The sequence below is a fragment of the Drosophila montana genome, unplaced genomic scaffold (assembly GCF_035044405.1).
Source record: "Drosophila montana isolate Dmon_TW-CO22-7 unplaced genomic scaffold, ASM3504440v1 contig_779_1, whole genome shotgun sequence".
Taxonomy (NCBI): Eukaryota; Metazoa; Arthropoda; class Insecta; order Diptera; family Drosophilidae; genus Drosophila; species Drosophila montana.
In genome coordinates, this window is record NW_026999075.1 from 992,195 (window position 1) to 1,012,462 (window position 20,268).

At 36.3% G+C, this 20,268-nt stretch overlaps 1 protein-coding gene and 1 long non-coding RNA gene across 6 annotated transcripts in view; both read left to right on the forward strand.

The window, feature by feature from the left end:
- The window catches only part of Cad87A (cadherin-87A), a 65,409-nt gene that overhangs the window by 24,625 nt on the left and 20,516 nt on the right, over positions 1–20,268 (forward strand). For 2 of the 5 annotated variants that reach the window (XM_064698700.1, XM_064698701.1), the window contains exon 3: positions 7,449–7,485. The exons of the other annotated variants lie outside the window; for them this stretch is intronic. In XM_064698700.1, coding sequence (XP_064554770.1) covers positions 7,470–7,485 — 16 coding nt within the window. In that variant the 5' untranslated portion in view covers positions 7,449–7,469. The remainder of the gene's footprint in view (positions 1–7,448; positions 7,486–20,268) is intronic. 5 annotated transcript variants of the gene reach the window in all.
- LOC135439832 (uncharacterized) lies at positions 1,682–2,264 on the forward strand. Its single transcript, XR_010438192.1, has 2 exons — positions 1,682–1,811; positions 1,865–2,264. It is a non-coding gene; the product is annotated as an uncharacterized LOC135439832 (long non-coding RNA).

Genomic DNA, 20,268 nt, shown 5'->3' on the forward strand with positions numbered 1-20,268 from the left:
TTTGTCGTCATGGCACGTAAAACGTGCTAAATTTTCCACACGCATTCCTCGATGGGCTGGAGAGAGTATGCACTCCATTGCCAAAAGCAGTGGCAATGGCAGTGGCGGTGTTGCCCATGGCCGTCTGGCATTTTGCCAAAAAACTGTCAGTGCAACACGAGGCATGGTCCTATTCTCCATGCCTCACCCCTTTTTCAAGTTTGCCTGGCGGCGGGATATGTGTGAAAGCGAGGAGCTAAGAGTAACACACGGACTGGCAATGAAAATTCTATACAAATGAAAATGCAATTCACACGAATGGAGTTTTTGTTTAGGCTTGCAAAGAGGCGAGTTCGGGAATTATGGGAATTGGTTAGCCGTCGAGTGATAAAAGTGTACAAACGCCAGATATTGAATTAGTTTGTCGATTTCTGTTTGGCATATGGAGTGAAGTACTGGGATTTTTTTACAAACATAGCCGTTTTGGGCTACACAAAAGTGTCATACTTCAGTTGGTCCTGTTGGACGCTGTCAAATGCATATTGGTATTGTGCATAAATCTTTTGTTCAACAATAAAAATGCGCGTCAATTTTATATGGATTTTTACTGACATAATACTTTTCCCATGCCAATCATGACCTACTGCATATCTTAAAATGCATTTCGTTTATATAAATTGTAATCTTATGAGCCTCAGAATAGGATTCAACAAGTCTTTACGTTCTTTGAGTTGGGTTACGTATCTTGAATTTTGTGATTAATAATAAGTTTTGATTGTATATAAAAACAATTTTAATTAATATTTATGGTTTTTTTATTATCAACCAATAATTATATTAACTAAAATAATACAAAAATTACCTTGCTTCGGTAAACACTTTTGAGTTTTATTCTATTTAGATAAAACTTGCAATATCAAATAAATTGCCTGTAAATTATGCTTTAATCAGCTTCTTTATTGCTTGCTCCGTCAATATATATACAAATAACTAGGCAATAAACGAAAAAAGGAGTATTACAATATTATTCAAGGTCCGTAGCTTATATTATTTCATTGAGTAATTATTATTCGCATTTTCGCATCATAAACTCAATTTCAAATTGATAAATATTTTACAAAATTTGCAAAATAATACAATTTCAAGTAGTGTGAAAGTATTTGATATCAACGTATTCATGTTCATGTTCTGAAATCTGCCATAATTAAATTCTCATTGTTTGTGTCCAGCCATAAGTTAATAATCTCAACGGTCCTGTGCAGAACACTCTGTTTTGCCGTTTGAATCAATTTTCTAATAATTTGAACAGACCAAAATTCAATTTCGACAGATGCAGCGATACTTGACTACAAAGGTCTGATTCCACAATTCAATTTCAATGGACTGCAGCCAAGCAATAATTATTTAAAAGTTCTCTACATCTGTACAAAGAACAGTGAGTTATATGTTCCAATGGACTCAATGTACTGCCTGAGGGTTGGGGAGGGGGGAGGGGACTGGAGCAGCCAACATGTACAGGCCGTATGCGTAATATGTTAATTAGTGGACAGGGATTAGGCTTTCATGATATTCCTAAACCAACGAGCAGTTGGAATTGTTCTGAATAATTATTTGCATTCGATTTAGCTTCAATTGGAGAGAGTTGAGGATGCTGCTGATGATAGAGGAAAGGGCATGCGAGTATTTGTTGTCAGCGTTGAGAGTTTAACATATATATTCAAAACATCACACACTCTTTTTAAGCTGTATGTGAACAGACACGAAAAAGTGACGTTGACGTTGATGTCTTGCCTTTGTATTCTGTTTCACAAAAAAGACCTGATAACGCACGAGTGTGTTGTATAAATTCATTGTGTTGCAAAAATCCAATAACGAATTTTCATAGTGCCAACAGCAATGCAAGTGATGGACCATCATATGCCCCTGATGCTGTACCCCGCCGTAGAGATGTGCTCGTCAAATTGTATTTATTAAATTTATGTATTACACACCCGACAGCTGAGTGCTAAACTTGAAAATGCAATTTTCACTTTATGGCTTATTGGACCAAAAAATGCAAAGCAACAAAAACAAAACAAAAAAAATAAATATAACATATCCAATATAACATATCCATTGCAGATGAGCTGCGAAATTTTCGTTAAAACCAACGCTAAAATGGAATTTAACAGTTAAAGCAATTTTTGTAAACAAAAACTGTTTAGTTTCTTTATTACTTACAGCCTTTGCTACATCTGTAATTTTACTGAGCACAACATTTTTGATTTCAAGTAAATTGCAAACAATTTTTTGTTTATTTATTTTATGCAGATAGAATAGATAGCTTTTTTGTATAGCTGTTAAAACAGCGACAACAGAAGCAGACACTTGAACGGCCTTAACTCATCAATTAGTAGGTAGCTTAGAGTTGCCAATTAAATTCGAATTTACGTTTAGGCGGTGAGCCACAAAACTGGGTTTGCAAACTAGCGTTAGGACTAATTGGGGATTATACCGTAAGAGCAAAGCTGGCTGAGCGAATGAACTGGCTCCAGGCAACGGACGGCACTCATTAATTTTCAGCTAACAGGGCAACAGTTAGAAACAGAGGCAGGTGGAGCGACAGAGATGCACGCAGATGGAAATCTTCGCCTTCAACCTTGCCCATACGAATTCCAGGGGGGAAAAAATGTTTAATTACAGGCTAAAGCGCTGAACAGACGGCAACAACTCGCATATTGACCCAGCCAAGCGAAACGTGTCGAGTACGGTTAACTAACTGAAAAAGCAATGAACCTACCGTGTCGCAAACCCTTTGACGTAGCCAAGGACCAACAAAGGGACAGGTTGATGGAAAGATAGAAAATGCCATTAGGATTCCGTTCTACATGTGTTGAATGTGCATGACTTTCACATACGTGGCTCACACATGGGTGCTGACATGCTCTCGCTGCTGGTCAAGGGGCCGAGTAGTTGGAGCTGCCCACTCATATGTACATCGTTCGATGGTCGACCTCTGCTCTTGACTTCTCTACTTTGATGAAATTAAATCTGAAATGCTATAAGCTGGGTACGGCTTGTGCTTTGTGCCTGAATAGCCCAATTGAGTTATGTGTGGTGTCTGTCTGTTGTTTGTATACCCTGGCATCCATTAAATTGTGGAAATCGTAGTATATCAAACTAATGCAAATTCTTGTTAACCTGGATTAAAAATAAATATTGATTTTTTTATTTTAAGATTTGAAAATAAGTTTCCTGAAAAAAAAAAAAATTTGAAATATTTTGGCTTACTCTATTGCCGAAGAAGTCGAGTACCACAACCGCTCAACCATATGCATATTTGTTTCTATATTAAGCATAACTTGTATGATTTTGATTTTCGTTAACAATATGGGTAGTTTTATTCTTATTTTTTAGATAGAAAGTGGATGTCTTAAATTTTAAACAAAAAACTTGGACTGATCAAGGCTGGAAAATACCAGATAGGTTGTCATATTTGTACCGTTTGCTTATATGTAGGTGTACTTCAGAACTGACTACATAATATATGGTATTCTAGATATTGTTTTCATTTTCCTGTTATTTTCTCTCTGTTAAATAGACAGCACAAAACAGCAATTACACCATTTGGATTTTTGGATCTTGACAGCTACTTGAGCATATTAATACATATTAATACATACTATATAAAAACGATTACGATGTCTGTGTGTTTGTTTCTCTTTTATATTTTTTGCTCGCCTAAAGTAGGGCAGTAGATGATGCGATGTGCATCATTAAGCTCTACTTGGGAGTCATTAGCTGATTGGGGCTCAAAACAAGAATATAGTATTCATAAAGTTAACACGTAATCTTAAACACAATCTACTCAAAGTATTTTTATACAAAAAAATATATAATAAAATAACATTTCACAAAGTTACTCATTGCATTGACAGCATGGAGCAGAACAAACTTTATTTGCTATGTAAATGCGCATTTGAAGATATCGTTTGTTCTCTGCTTAACTTTTGCGACACAGTTAAAAAAAAGTAGATTTGTATACACGTACATCAGACATTCTAAATAAATATTACTGCTTGACATTCATTTAGCGCAAGTCGAGGTCCCGTCCAGCAGCAACTACAACAGCAACAGCAAAAGCTACGGCTTCAGCTTAGGGTAAAACACTTTGGTAATTGGTAGATTATGCCCTTCGTCGGAGATCTCATTCAAATAGCGCAGTCAAAGTCGGTATCGTCATGGGTGGGCGCACGTATCCGGATTGGCGATGGAAGCGTGCAGAGTGGGATGGTAGTTAAAGCCCGGCTAGCAAGTATTACGATTATGCACAAAAGCTGCTTTGTCAAGCTAAATGTGAAACATCGCAAAAATGAAACAAATGTAAAATACGATGGCAAAAGGTACATATGTATGTAAGGTATATAAGCACGCAGGTGGAATCATTCCCCCCTACACTTCCATCATCGTTCTTTCTATCTCATTCCCAATCACATTCTGTACTCGTTAGAAGATGTCAATTGTCTGTGTGTCACTGTCCTGGGGCCAGTGAACGGACTTGGCAAAAAAGGTTCCACTATGCAGCTTTGACATAATTAAACGCATTTCAAAGATGAAGATGTCGTCCGGTAAGAAGGTTGCTGCTCCCTGCTGAGTCATGGCTCCTCTCGCTCTTAAATATATATATGTATGTGTGTTTTTGTATATGTTTATCTTAGGTGTGGTAATGGCGACACCCGCTAGCCCTGCCCCACTCCATTGATGATGAAGCTGATTATGTGACCCGATGATGAAGATGAAGTGCGCCTGTTTTATCAATATTACGTATACGCAGGGTCTGCAGCTTAAAAAGATTTGTGCGGCACTTCAGGCATCTTAGGCATTTCATTTGAGTTATTTAGTTGGCTGCGAACCGCAATTCGGTTGATGATATTTTCAAGTGGAAGCTAGTGTTGTTGTTGTCGTTGTTGTTTTGAGGCTTTGTGCTGCCATTTTTCTTTGGTGTGGTAGGTACAAACATATTTGTTTGTCTTACGGTCACGTGGTCAGCTCTATTGTTGTTGTTGTTTTTGTTGTTGTCGAGCATAAATTTACAGACATTTAGCTGAAGTTCAGAGCGCTTCGGCTGTTGATTATGTGTCGCATGGCTCTGGAAAACGTCACATTACGTATACGAGGCGTGCACACGCTTAACTACACATATGATTTTGCTGCTACAGCTGCCTTGTTGTTGTTCTGAATGTCGTTGCTGTTGTTGTTTATCAACATGACCAGAATGTGTATGTTGCTCGTGGCGAAAGCGAGGCGTTGCTATATTCCTAGTTGTTGCTGTTGTAGTTTAGCCGCCTGCGGGCATTGTTGATAACTCTGATGACGTTGATGAAAAACTTTTGATTGATGTGGTGGCAAAAACTTTATGCTGTCATTAGGCGCAAGCAAATCGGAGCGGAAGAGAGAAAGAGGGTGGAAAAGGGGTTGTTTGGCACATGCACACAGAAATATGTAGGGCGTTTTATTTACCGCCAGCCACATGGTGGAAAAGATCTCAAGTTGCTGGCGTAACCAATGACAGTCGGCAAAGTTGTTTACGCCAATTGAACGTCTAAAAGTTTAGCTTATTAATTAATTGAAGGTTCGTGCGTACGTTAGAAGAATTAAGCATGCGTTCGTTTTCTACCGTGCACTGTGTAATGCAGATTTGGCAATGCCAAAAATGCGGAATGACAATAAGTTGCATGCATTGCATTGACAGCTACATTATTTATTAATTCTACATTTTACTAATTTAAAATGTCTCTGTTCAGAGAGCATTCAATTTACAATTGAATGATACACTTTGAAATATTGTCAAATACACAACAAAAGCAATTGAACGGTTAAACAGTTTAAATTATTAAATAAGTTATTTTAAAATAACACGAAGTGTGGGTAGCTCATTTATTTTGAATGTTCTAATAAGTAGCTAAGACCATCAAGAAACTATTTTCCAGTAAACAAAAGTCCACATTTATAACAATTAAATAGCCGACAAGTGCATAATTAAGTCTTGATACATATTTAACTAAAACAGTTGGCAACATCAGCACTTAGCCCTTCTGCAGACGCCTGGCAACCCTGCATATTTGGCACATCGTTCCGAGTATATTCTGGTTTTTATTATTATTATTTTTTTTTTGCTGTTTCAGTTGCAATTACTTTTCTACCTGTGGCATTGTCGCTCACCGATTGTCGTTGCTGTTTTTAGTGTTCTTGTTGTGAAGCTCTCTCGGCGTGGCCATTTATTACAACGTGCTGCAAGCAAGAATGCCACACAGTTTTCTTGTTGCTCTTTGGCGTTGCTGTTGCCTTTTCCTCGCTCGTCGCTGTGCACTTTTCAAACTTTTCTCGTTATTTTTGCACATTCGTTTGCTTTTTATGGGCACTGCTACACTAATTACCTTGTTTTTCGGAGAATTAACTTTTCGATTACTGTTGCTGCAGCAACAACAACATCTAAATAATACACACGAAGCAATCACAAGTGCAGTTTGCAAAAAGTTTGAAGCTATCGATGTAAAATGGCAAGCATGGCAAAAAAAATGTGAAAAAATGAACACACTTCAGAACCAAATTGTGTGTTGCCGTTTGCTGAGTTTGCTCAAATGAACTTCAGACAAGCTTTAGAAAATTATGAAAGTATGCTAAAAGCAGCACATCCGATACAGCATTGCACTAGGCAGTTTGTTTCAAGGTGCAGACAAGTGAAGTGGAAAAAGTTATAACCTACTGCAGAAAGTTGCAGAAATTTTCTATCGGAATAGGGCTTGTAGCATGGCCCGGTTTGGTGCAGGCTGAAGACATGCCAACTTACCGAGGGTGCTGTAATTGGGTACCCAGTTGAGTTTTTGTTGCCTTTGTAGTCGGGTGCCCTGCCTTTGCCCTCTTGCTGACAGCCTCAAAATGCAGACTTGGCTTGTTGGTCGTGTTTGGCATGTCCACTCCGTTTGTTAGTTAGTCAGATTTCCGTAAAGTCTCAGCTTTTCAGTTGACTTATTTCATTGTCAAGAAAAATATTTTAAAATTTTAAATTATTGTAAGCTAAAAGCAATGTGTTTTAACGATAATATATGAAACGATATGGATAGGAAACTAGGCTACAAATATAGTTTAAAAAAAATATTTCTGCAATATTTTAAAAGTTGGGAAATATTATTTTTTATTTTTTTTTAAAGATATTCGCAGCTCCTATAAAATTGTTTAAATCGATTTTCCAGCGATTCTCCATATATGTTTACACAAAAATCGTCCTACAGCGTTTGAAAGTTAAAATCGAAAGGCAAACTTTTGATGGAGAGGACAAATAAAGTCTAATATTTTCTCTACTATAGCAGCATGCAAATATGAATAATTTATTAAACAATTTAAATAATTAAAACTGAATTTAAGATCTCAACATAACATTATTTGTATGAATGACATTAAATCCAATAAATTATTTTCTTTGCTTTCAGAAATTGTATTTAACTATAAGCATGACTTGCTCAAAAGGTATGTAAATGGGACTTAATTTAAAATTGTACTGAGTTGTGTAATATGCTTTGAATTTTTAGTAGCTATGAATAGTTTTGTATAGATGTTTCCTTAACGATAAATGAAGATCTTAAACTGATGTACTTAAATCTCTAAGGGCTGATTCAGCCAATTACGCAGCAGTTTTAAGTTGATTTTTTGCAACTGGCCAACTAAACTGGCCATTAACTCTGCAGCTAGTGCAAACATTTTTGCATTTTGCAAATGTAATTACAATTCATTTTTCTCCCAGTAGCTTCCATTATCCGGGTCTGTCCATAACATTTTGTTGCACAGTCGTCGCTAATCTTGGCCGACTAGTTGGCGTCCTCGTCTCTGGCTCTGGCTCTGGCTGGGGCTGTGCAGCTGTTTAAATGTCAGTTAAAATCCCATAAATTCTCCTTAAATGACTTCTGTCTGCCGCAATTTTGTTGCCATTCCCTGGCAACAGCGTTGGCTCAAGGAAAACGGCTAAGACAGTCCAAGCCAAAGAAAGAATTACTGTGAATCTGGAACTGAAGCTGAAGCAAAGGCTGAATTAACTATTAGGGGAAATCACAAAATCCTTTGTCGTAAATAAAATTTCATTTTTTTTCTTTTTGCCGGAAGATAAGAATATTTCCTGTTGTCCCGTTGCCAAGAGTCACAGTCGCATCTTGCCACTTGTGAGTGCAACGCCGGTAGCCGCTGCAAGCGTTGTGCAGCAACATACTAATATATATATATATATATATATATGTTCATACATATACAAACAGAACATGCCAGTGGGCTCTGGACAATGCCAGAAAATGGTTGCCAACTTTACTGAAAGCTGGTAAATGACGCAAGCTCGCAACTTGTGCAATTGGTTCAATAAACTCATTAAATGCGCCCAACTTCTTTCATTTTTTTTTTGCACGGCGCGAACTTTTCTGTTTCGCACAAAAATGGCGGTCATTCGGTCGCCTTGGCTCGTTTTCAACTTGTCGCATTATCCTTTTTATTGTTGTCGACATTGCAGAGCATTATCCTTGGACATTTGTTTCTTCTTTCCATTCTTTTCGGCGAGAATTTCCAAAACTCCCTATAAAGTTTTCAATGTTTGCGCTAGAGGAGAAGAAAACAACGACAAGCTAAAAGAAGTAAAAAAAAACTACTTTAGAAAGTTATACAAAATTGCCTTTTTAAGATGCCTAAGTATATTTAACGAATAGGCTAATACGCATTTAAAATTAAAATTTTTAATCAAATTTGTCAAACAAAGTTAATAAGAAATTCGATTTGTTTACTAAAAGTGTATTGGGAGCAGAAAATTGATAAATATTTGTACAATGCCAGAGGCGTGCTGCTTGAATTCTCTTAAAACGCTTATTGGTTACCGAATATATTATTTACATGCTTACATATATATACTTTGCATTTGTATGTTTACATACACTAAGATGAAATCCCTTAATTTGAACATCTTTGTGCCATATTCGTAAACATTTTTCAGACTGCCCAGTTTTCATATAAAATCGAAATTTGCTTCTATTTATTTAATGCTATATAAGCTTAAATAATAAATAATATCACGTAACTTAAGATCCATTAAAAATGTATGAGTTACCCAATTATATGTATTAAATTGAAGAGAAACAAATATGAAAACACAATATCAAGAAAATAACTAAAAATAAAATAAAGTTTTTATATTTTGTTTAGCTTATGAGCTTATATTATTCAAAAGACTAATTATAGTTTTTTAATATATATATTTATCGGTACATATGTAAATATAAACCAATATTAGACCTCTATTAATTTAATTTTAAATAAATTTCAAATTATATTTAAATTAGAAACATAAATATTTTTGAGCAAATCGAGCTATGAGGTCATGCACGACAGGAGTATCTCCCTCTCTCTATGGATTGTTTTATTTTTTTTTTGTCGTTTAGAATTCGGCCATAAAAGCCATTTAACTTATTTGCCTCTGAGCCTTGAGCCTTGTTGTTGTCCTTCTGCCAAGCCGCGACAAAAAATAAATTTTGTGAAAATTTGGCCACATTTTAATTTGTGGCTCAACGGCAAAACCAAAACCAAAACCAGAACGAGAACGAAACTAACGACCCCAGCAGCCTAACACCTTGGCTCTGGCATGGGACTAACCACAGAATTCATCGTTGCTGGTAACCCAGGAGCAAGCCGAGGAGAAACCACCGCGTTGCATTCCTCAAATTGCAGAAGGCAAACTGAGCATAAGAGTTTTCAGCATAAATACGATGCATGAGTTGTATCTCTGGCTGTGGTTTTTATATGTACACAAGCATATCCGTGTGTGTGTGTGTGTGTCGTGTTTGTGGCCTGGCAAAAACGTGCAGCCAAATTGTCAATTTATTTTTTATGCCTTCTTGAAATATACTGCGATTTTCATTTTGCAGCAAATACCAGCAATAACAACAACAACAACAACAACAAAAGCAGAGAAACCACAAAAGCAGCAGCGGGAGCAGCAGTTTCTGCTTCCTTCAAGGATGCCAATTTGTCAGTTGGCAGTTTTTGGTGGCATTGCAAAAATTCTTTATGAAAACTTTGTTTACGACAATCAACTCATGCCTGCCAGCCTGGCCGCCTGCCTGCTCCTACATCTGTTATGCTGCCTTGTATTGAGTTGACAATATTTTTAATAGAAACTCTCGACGCCCGAAAAACTTTTCACTTCGCAAATTTGCAGTCACTGCTGCATTGTGTCCCAGTCCGGGCCATATTACAGAAGGGAAAGCGGATGCAGCCGGGGGCTAAGGGCTGTTCTGTTTGTGTTTCAATTTGTGTGCCTTTTATGGAATTATGCACTTTTGTCAGCTTGTTGCAGTTTTCGCACAATTCGGTGCACAACTTCGACAAAAAAAAATTGCAATTGAGTTTAACTTTGGGGAGAAACACAAAAAAGGTTGCCAACAGTTTGTGTGCTTCCCTTATCAGTTTGTTCCCTATTTATAGAATGGCTTATAGAAACGTAATAACTTTCAATGCAATAGTATTGTAATATCCATGAAAAAGCGGTTAAATTTGAAATAAAGGAAACTAATAATAGCAATATTACTTTAAAAGATGCAAATATGTACTTTGCAAATGCAATAGATATCAATTAGTGCCAGCAGAGGGTATGAAATAAAGAATCGAAAATTTGGTATTTAACATTCAATCTAATTTTCTTATTTTCTGGCTTTACATTTCTTTGATTAAACACAGATCAAGCTGACTGTACGATTTTACTTGACATGACTCACTACAGGCAAGGCAGTAAATATTTTGAGGCAGGATACGTGCCTTATTTTATGCAAATAACCCTGTTTCAATGTGATTTGTATTTGGAAAATAAATTAATTTATATATTACCTATTTTTAAATTTCCTTTAGCTCTCATTGATGTTCAATATGGTTTCTATCAAGCACAACGCCTTTGGCTATTATTTAATTTAATATGTTTGAAACAGACTATTTATTTAAAATGCAGGTGTAAAATGCAATTAGTTTGCCTTTTGTACACGTGCTTAATTTTAAAAATTCAACCATTAAAAAACCAATTTGTATACATTTATCTAAGTACCCATTAATTAATTTAAGTGAAATTAGTGACTTGAAAAAAGTTTAACTACTTGCTTCACATAATGTCAGGCACTATTTCTAATGTTAATTAAAAATTCTAGTACTCACTGCACATTGCACACTGTAACCCGGCTGGACTTACGATTGCCATTAAAAGTGTTAGCTCCTGCTGCGAAATTTCGCATTCGTTTACATTTTGCCATTAAGCGGAGTAGTCTGTGGCCCATCAATTTCTGTGAGTAAGCTAGCAGCTTTTGCCTGGCATTATCCTGGATGTCCTGTGCAATGCAATAAAAGTCGAATACGCGCGCACTTTGCAATTTCAATTTGCTTTCTGCTGGCTGCTGTGCTCGTTATTTGTGTTTGCCGCTCATTAAAAGCTGTCAATTGTTTTTCTTTGGCATTTACAGCCTGCTTAACTACATTGAGAGTGTACGCTCTTGTAGTATTCCCTACCCCCATATATGCACTCAGTTGAAATCCTTTAAGTTCGCCATACTGCATAAAATAAAATTCCCATCTTAGTGGTCTCAAATTAAAGTTCTTCTCTGCACTTGTGCGACAATAAAACTTATCCTGTTTTTTTGTACTCTTTTTTGACAATTTGTAGTCGCACTCCTTGTGCCAATTTTATGGCCCGCCTGCAGGCAACTACGGCCAGCATCACACCTATTGTGTGAAATTCCAGGCAGCCAAAGAGTGTGTAATAAAGCACAGATGATATATGCTCCAAAGGGTGATCACTGGGTTCGGTTTGGTTTGGTTCGGCTGTGCCTGGAATCGGGAATGGCCATTTTGTGGGTGGGTTGCTTGGTCTAAATGCCCTGCGGTAGCTTTGAATTGCATTACGCAACCAGGTTTACTTAGTTTACTTGGTGAAATAATACTCTTTGAATGTGAGAAATGATAAATGAAAAAAGTGAGAACTGCTCGATGAAAATACTGTTTTAGCTAGCTTGGTATTGACTGGAGAACTGAAAAATTTTAGATTGTGTTTTTAAATTCAACTAGATAAACATAAATTAAGTTTTAAAGTAAAGATTTGGATTATATCTCTAAATGTTAAATGAGTTAGGTTATGTTTTATATGGCAGTACTCACTAAATTGGGGTGCTTATAATTTCTATATATAAAACTGTTTGTCCTGACTGACTGACTGACTGACTGAGTGACTGACTGAATGACTAACTGGTAATCAACGCACAGCCTAAGCCGTAACAGCTAGGAAGCTAAAATTTTCACTGTAGTTACCTTATTTGATGAAGGTGCACGTTAAGAAGGGGTTTCGGAAAATTCCACCCGCAAGTGTGGAAAAATCGCGAAAAATGTTTGTAGGTAACTTTTTTGTTTTCCATCCGATCGGCCTCAAACTTATTTTCAAAGATCTTTGTTCAAATTCATTTGAGGGGTGTTTCACACTTTTAGGAAAATCTATTCCTCCTTGGTGGAAAAGGAGGTGAAAGATTTGGTGGGTGACGTTTCGCGCTCAAATTACTTTCCAAAGATCTATAAGAAAAATCACGTGAGACGTGTTTCACACTTTTCGCAGAATTCAAACAACTTCGGAGGGAATGCGATTTAACGATTTTTTGGGTGAAGTTTTAAGTTGTGTCCGATTTGCTTGAAACTTATTTTCAAAGCTCTACAAAAGAACTTAATAAATACGTATTTGAGCGACTTGGGAAATTCGACCCGCAACAGTGGTAAATTGGCGGAACACGGTTATATGAAAGTTTTTTGTTTACGATCCGATCGGCCCAAAGGTCTATATGAAAATTCATTTCAGACGTCTGTCTCACTTTTCGCAGAATTCAAACTTCTTCGGTAGAAATGCGATTAAAAAATTTTTTGGGTGAAGTTTTTTTTTTCCCCGAGTTGCTTGAAACTTATTTTCAAAGCTCTACATAAGAATATAATGAATACGGGTTTCAGAGATTTGGGAAATTCCACCCGTAACAGTGGTAAATTGGCGGAAAACGTTTGTATGAAAGTTGTTTGTTTACCGTCCGATCAGTTTCAAAATCATTTTAATTTTTTTTGAGAATATTTATTTTATAACATACGTGCCACGGGCAAGGCCGGGTTGTTCCCGCTAATAATCTATATATAATATAGTCTATTATATATATAGTCTATTAAGTCAATTTAGTTCAGTAAACTAGCTTAGTCAAACCTTAAATAAGATAGTTAAGAGAACACCATAGAATTTATTCATGTTTTAACAGTATTCAAACACGCAATATAATCTAATACAACTATGAGCGGCATCCTAAAAATCAAGCTCAGTGAACCATAAAATATTTAAAAATTATCTCATAGTAAACTTTTTTATACGCCTGCACGTTTTAAGCTTTTGGCTTTTTGCTGCTAGCTTACGGTATATTATACGAGCCACACAGCTACTTTTCTGCTTCAGTTGTGTGCTTCTTCTGCCAAGACGCACCACTGTCAAGTTCAACGCTCTGAGCTTCTAAAGAGCTCCTAAAGCTTCCTTCCAGCTATGGCTAGTCGCACACCCACACACACACACATTTTCTTAAGTATCCATAAAAGATATTAAACTCAAAGTTTACTATGTTAAAGTGGCAAAGAACTTGAGGTTAACCTTAAGTAATTTAAAACATGCCACTGCAGTATCTTCTGTGTCTTCTGGCAATCGTCGCATCCTGGCTTCTGGGTGAACTACTTTGTGGCCAAATATACAAACTGCAGCAGCAGCGACTGCCACAGGGACACCGAGACACATACTTGTTCATATGAGCAACTCAATAAATCAATATTTGAATGCCTGACGGGTTAAGGCTCCAAATGCAATTGTCTATAAAAAAGAGCTTTAGTACTCAAGCTGGCAACTTCTAGTTCAGACAGATGCCTTTGTTTGGCATCCGTTTAAGAAAATGACAGATAAAGTTGACTTTAAAGACGCTTTAGGCGCGGAGTGCTCTCTTGAAATACCCCCTTAACAGTGCCAGCCATTGGGTGTATTGAGCTCTTAAAACTTAAAAGATAAACATTTATCACACAAAATGATCACAATTTAAATTGAATTATAATCGGCATAATTTTTATATTAAATTTGATATTTCGAAACATTATTAATATATCGCGTGCAAAAGAAATTTGTACTTTTTACTTTTTTATTAAAAAATGTAGCTTCTATCGGGAGGTTTATCGGCTAAGATTAATGTCTTTAGCCATTAATAAGTCAAATCAATTGTTTTTAGCAATATTTTGGCCCACTCCTTAGATATGGATGTTTCTTATTTCATTTTTAATAATACTTACTACTTTTTACCATGCTCGTCTAAAATACACACATGGCACAATTCTAACACTATCAAATCGACAGATTTTCTGCCGCTACAGCGCCCTATAAGTACTGCGTTCATTTTGTTCTGATCTTTGATCTTCTCTATATATTCATATTAAATATTTGTTTTGAATTCCGTACAGCCCGGAAAATTTGTATATATGCATGTCCAGAATGTGTTTCGCTCTCACTCACTGTTTTGTGTACTTTTGTGAAACTCGCTCTCACTGCATAACCTTGCGATCTTACACAACTAACTTATCTGCATACATACACATGTATGAGTTGTGTGGATGTGAGCACAAGTCGATAAATGCGTTTGTCGCGAGACAGAAATATTTATTTTAATGGGTAGGCGCTACCTTTGGTTTTTTGGTAGACCTTTTTAACCAAAGGCACACCAATTTTTTCAAATTCTCTATCATGTATAGCATCGTCCAGTCAGATATCATAACTATGATTTTGATTTAGTTTTATTTGATAAAAACTTTAAAGGCCCAAATGAAATAATTATATTTCATGTTATATATTGGTTGCTCACACACATAGACACAGTCACAGATATTTGACTTTCTTTGTGGCGTAATCGACAACTGCAGCAAAAAGAATAACGACCACGACAGGAAAGAGGAAGTTGACAGCTCGCAACGCCCCTTGAAAATAAAAAAAACAATCTCTGCATTTCCAAAAAAAAAAAAACCAGGAAAAGGACGTAATACATTCGTCAGTCGACAGCCCCACCATGTGAAAAGGGTGTGGCTTGTGGTGCGGGATTGTAGAGCCCAGAGGGAATTTTTTAGTGCTGCTATTCAATAGTGCTTCGCCCTTCATAAAATATTTCAATATTGTAACAGATTTTTTGCAAGCAACGCATGTGTCATTATTTGCGAATTTGTTTTTTGTGTCAACTTCCAATAAAGCACAACAAAAATGCTTAAAGGCTTACCAGAACCAACGTACAACGAACAGAACCACCAACCCCAATGTTAACCCCACCCATCTAATAGGATGAGGTGCCGCCTACGTTTTATGTGTAAATTGAATGAAATTAAAACAAAAGCAGTTACAAGAGCTAAAAAAAATCAGAAATTTAATGCTAATGCCACGCCTTCGTGAAATATGCCAACTTTTCATGGCGCCCACAAGTATGCTACACATTTTTTATAAACAGACCCCTACATTTGCATTAAATTTCAATTCGAAAATGTTTTTTTTACATGATTACATCTGCCGGGCCTGGCTGGAATGGCCTGTGCCATCGTGCATTTATAACTAAATCCCAAAATAAGCAGTTTAAATCCGATGGCATTGGCTCCGCCCTGTTGCCCGTTTCCCCAGTCAGTCCCATACGACCATATGTTGAATGCCACCAAATCCGTCGTAATTTGAATAGAATTTGCACAACAAATAAAATTTAAGCTCAATTCACATGTGCCAGCCTTGCGATTTGGTGGAATCCTCTTAATGGCAGCAGTTTTTGCCCTTTAAAACGGCAAAGTCTTCATACTCCAACAAAATTATAAAAATCAGGCTTTAAATAAACAGCTAATATGGTGCTTTAATCTTAAAAATATATTTTCTACATTGAGTATATTCGTCTTTTTTGTTTTGTGGGTCCAATTGGATTTTATAAACTATGCGATAACCTACACATCAAATTTGGTGACTCTAGCTCTTAAATCCAAAGAGTTATGCTCACAAACCATGGTTTCGATATCGATTTTTATCGATTGATTGTAGACGGGGCAAGTTATCAATAATTCGCAATCTCGTTCTGCCTAGCCACTAGTAGGACCTGCGTTAAAATACACTTGTGTATATGTTATGATATCACAGCGTTCAGACATTTGGCCGGACAAACAGACGGACACGGCTCGATTGTCTCGACTATTGATACTGACCAAGAATATATACAAACTATGGGGTCGGAGATGGCTCATTCTGCCTGTTATATACATTTGCACAAATCCCTAATACCCTTTTTTTCATTTTCAATTGGTTCAGCGTATAAATAGTTGCACAAATGTATTCTCATTAGTCAAGTGTATTTGGTTGCGACTAACCGAAAGCGACAATTTGTTGCACATTTGTTTCGATGTAATTGTTAATACGTTTCCTTCCCGACATTGTTGCAACAAATATAATTAAGCCATTTATTGCTGTTCGTGTTTTCTTTTGTTACTATTGTAAATCGTTACAGAAAATATGCAGATTCCTCTTTGTTGATGCTTAACATCTACATAACATTTCAAACATGTGGCCTGTAGAATTTTGTTGGGCTACTCGATAAGTACACATCCCGTCCGGTTGTAAATACGTGTACACGTTTCCGTACAATATACGTATATACGTGTACATGTATATATTTATCAGCAGTAAAACACTTGTGCCATTAGTGCTTACTGAAATCACTTCCAGTCTGCCTGCCCCATCCTTTAACTTCCGCAACGGCGCCTCGTGCTGCTCTGCATCATTCGCTCTGCACTTTGGTGACTTTGTCGTCATCATCGTCGACTGCGTCTTATTCTCTCTCTCTCTCTCTCTCTCTCTCTCTCTCTCTCTCCCTCTTCCTTTCTCTCGCTCACTATCTCTCTCTCCATCTCTCTCTTTCTGTCTTTCCATCTTTCCATAAGATTGTTGTTGCTGTTGTTATTGTTGGTTAATATGTGCTACAGTTCCTCTTGCTGCTCTGGTTATTGTTCGTGTTCTTGATGTTGCTGCTTCTGTTGGCTATTTCGCTCACGTAATAACGATAATAGCCTTTATTTCTTTCAGTTTTGTATGTTTTTTGTGCACCATTTCCACTCTCTTCTATTCCTCTCACTCAGCTCTATGATACACACAATTGAGTACTTAGTTCATACACGAGTCGTCAGTTGTCTTCTCTACTTGTTTTGGTGACTGCTATGATATAATTCTATTAATGTCATAATATTTTTGTTATTTTCTTTTATTTCTTGATATCATTCTCTTATTTTTTTATGTGACATCAAAGGCGCTTAACTGATTCTCTGATAAGCACGAGAAAGCAGACAAATCTCAAGTCATGAAATTCGCCAAAATGGGCTAGCATTAATGTTTACTGCTTAATAGATTTATCATCACATATCTATTACATCATCAGTTGGGAGCGTGGCTTGTATTTCGTTTTTTCCACGGTCATCATATATAGATAGTATTATCACGTACCCCAAAGAGATATACGTGTTACTTTCAGTTCGACAATGAGAAACACTATTTAAAAAGTTTAAATGTGGCGCAATTGTTACGCCGATACGTGGGTACTTTTTCTACACTAATTATCACCAATGACCCAGAAATTTGTCTAGTCAAGATTCAGTTTAGTATGACCTCGACTTTCTGCACTCTGGCTTCAACTTATCAGACTTATCTCTTTTAAAATAATCAAATACTTTTCTACAACTCAAACCGTCATATTTTAATATACGTAGAAAAGATTTTAACTTTTTAAAAAACGGAAAAGATATTCGATTTTTCTAGATATTGCCATTCGGTTATCGTAAGAATAAGCTTTCGTAAGTCAGCAAAAACTAAATTTAATAATTGTTTGTTTTCTACCAATGATGGACAAAAGTAACGTCATTTACAAAATACCATGTTGCGGGATAACAAAAATATTTGCAATAGCGTGTACATCGAAAAAACACAATCTAAAAACAATAATAATTAAATACAAATCGGACTTCAAATTAAGACACCAAAATAATATACAAAAAAGAGCACTAATGACACACTTTATGAAAATCAACCACTCACCAAATTTCGATTCGACAACAATACTACATCAAGAACAACACTACAGCAAAAGATATACATTAGAAATGTTCCACATAATAAACACACCAAACAATAAACTAAACTACAAAACGATCACCGAAAACTGCGCTCCCTTATATAGATATCTATTGAACTGCCAAATAGTTCCAGCTTCCACGTCAAAGATCGCAGACGTTTAAAACGATGTATATTTTAAATTTTTTTAGTAATTGTTTAATTTAATTTATCCCTATTTTAATTGTTTTTTGTTTTTGTGTTAGTGTGCTGAAGACGCTTGCCGAAGTGCAGCCGAAATATATCGGTGATAATTCAAACAAAATTGTGTTTCCTCTTTTGTCTTGAATAAAAAACACCGGACCTTGAGCAAGCCAAACATAAATTTATATTATGAAAAGGTCGCCAAATCCAGCATTATTTACCTTATATTTCAAACACAAGTTTGAGGAGGATTGAAAGATTTCCAATATATGAAAAGCATTGAAAATTAAAGTCATTCAAAAATGTATTTATCTGATTTAAATAGCTACAAGTGTCCTGTTTACATATTTGCTTATCATGACTATTGAATTCCTTGAACTTTCGGTAATTTAATGTTGGAAGTAGTTTCGATATTATAATAATATTTCAATTGCTATATTGTGCTCGTCACATTTCCTGTGGACTTATAATAACAATGAGACCTATTGAAAACGCTTCAACACATTTTGAGCTGTTTTGAATAAAATACGAACTCTTGGCTTATGTTTAATTTAATAAATGATATTGAGAGCAGCCCCTTAATGTTCTTCTATTATATGCTGTTGTGTATTAAATACTTATCTGTCCGTTACAGACAAATCAAACTGTGTATATAATACGTCGGCTTGAGGACACGTTGCCGAGTTGTTTGCACTGCCATTAAGTCGCATTAGAGACCTATTTAATCTTAAGCTTTTTGCAATGTTATTCTTGCCATTTGTGTAATGATGTTTGGCACCCGACGTTCAATAAATTTACCAGGTACAAAACGGCAGACAAACAGACTGACAGCATCTTAGGCTTAATAATATTGTGGGCGGTATTCCGAGCGTAGCCTACCGGGCCCAACAAACAAGTGCATAAAATATTGTTATATACTCCTGATACATGTGCAACTGGAGCTCATTTTAGCTCGTTTCTATGTGGCAACGTGGGAGCGTGGGCGCCGTCATCATCACTCATGCGTGCGCAAATATTTTAAGTGCTTCCTGGAACGTGCCGCCTGGCTGCCTGATACGTCTGCCAGATACTGCTAACCAGATACAGCAATATACAGCGAGAGAAACTTACAAGGATATCGCTACGCAGTTCGATTTTCGACGTCAGGTGCGTGCCTTAGGGCCTGAAATGATTGCATAGATACTTGAATACATGACTGTTGCTCGTGCAACTGTCGAAAGTTGCCACAATATGTTATCAGTAATTTAGCAGAGCATATGAAACGTCATTTGAAAGTGCGCCCAAGGCCCAGATTCCAAATATTTAGCTGTATAGCAAATACATCGTTTGAAGTACCTTAGTGGAAATATGTATGATTTAGTTAAAGCGATCAATGCTTTAAACTAACTAACTAAAACAATGTATATTCTTGTACGATTGTACTTTGTTTAAATTTGGATAGATTGTTATACGCTGAACCCATTGAAAATGGGTAAAAAGATAATTTATTAATTTGCTTATTTAAAACAACTTTAGATATCATCTCTTTTGCCAATGGAATAATTTTAACGTGCATAACGTCATGAACATTCATTTATATCCTGCCGAGTAAATGTTGCTTCATCTGTGAATCACATATCGAAAGACACCTTGCACCTTACATATATTTAAAAATAGGTTTGAAATCGATCGACCAAAAATTAAACATATGCAGTGAACTGAACTGCAAAATTGGTGGTGTAATATTGATCATTGTCGCGATCAAAAGTGCTGAACTCCATACTTGATTTATTGGTCCATCTCCAGCATTGCCGGAATAGTTTCCCAATGTATTTAAACCGTATAAATATAAACTCATTGTATTTGACATAGCGTGTCTGACCTTCAAAGTCTTCTAGATGGAC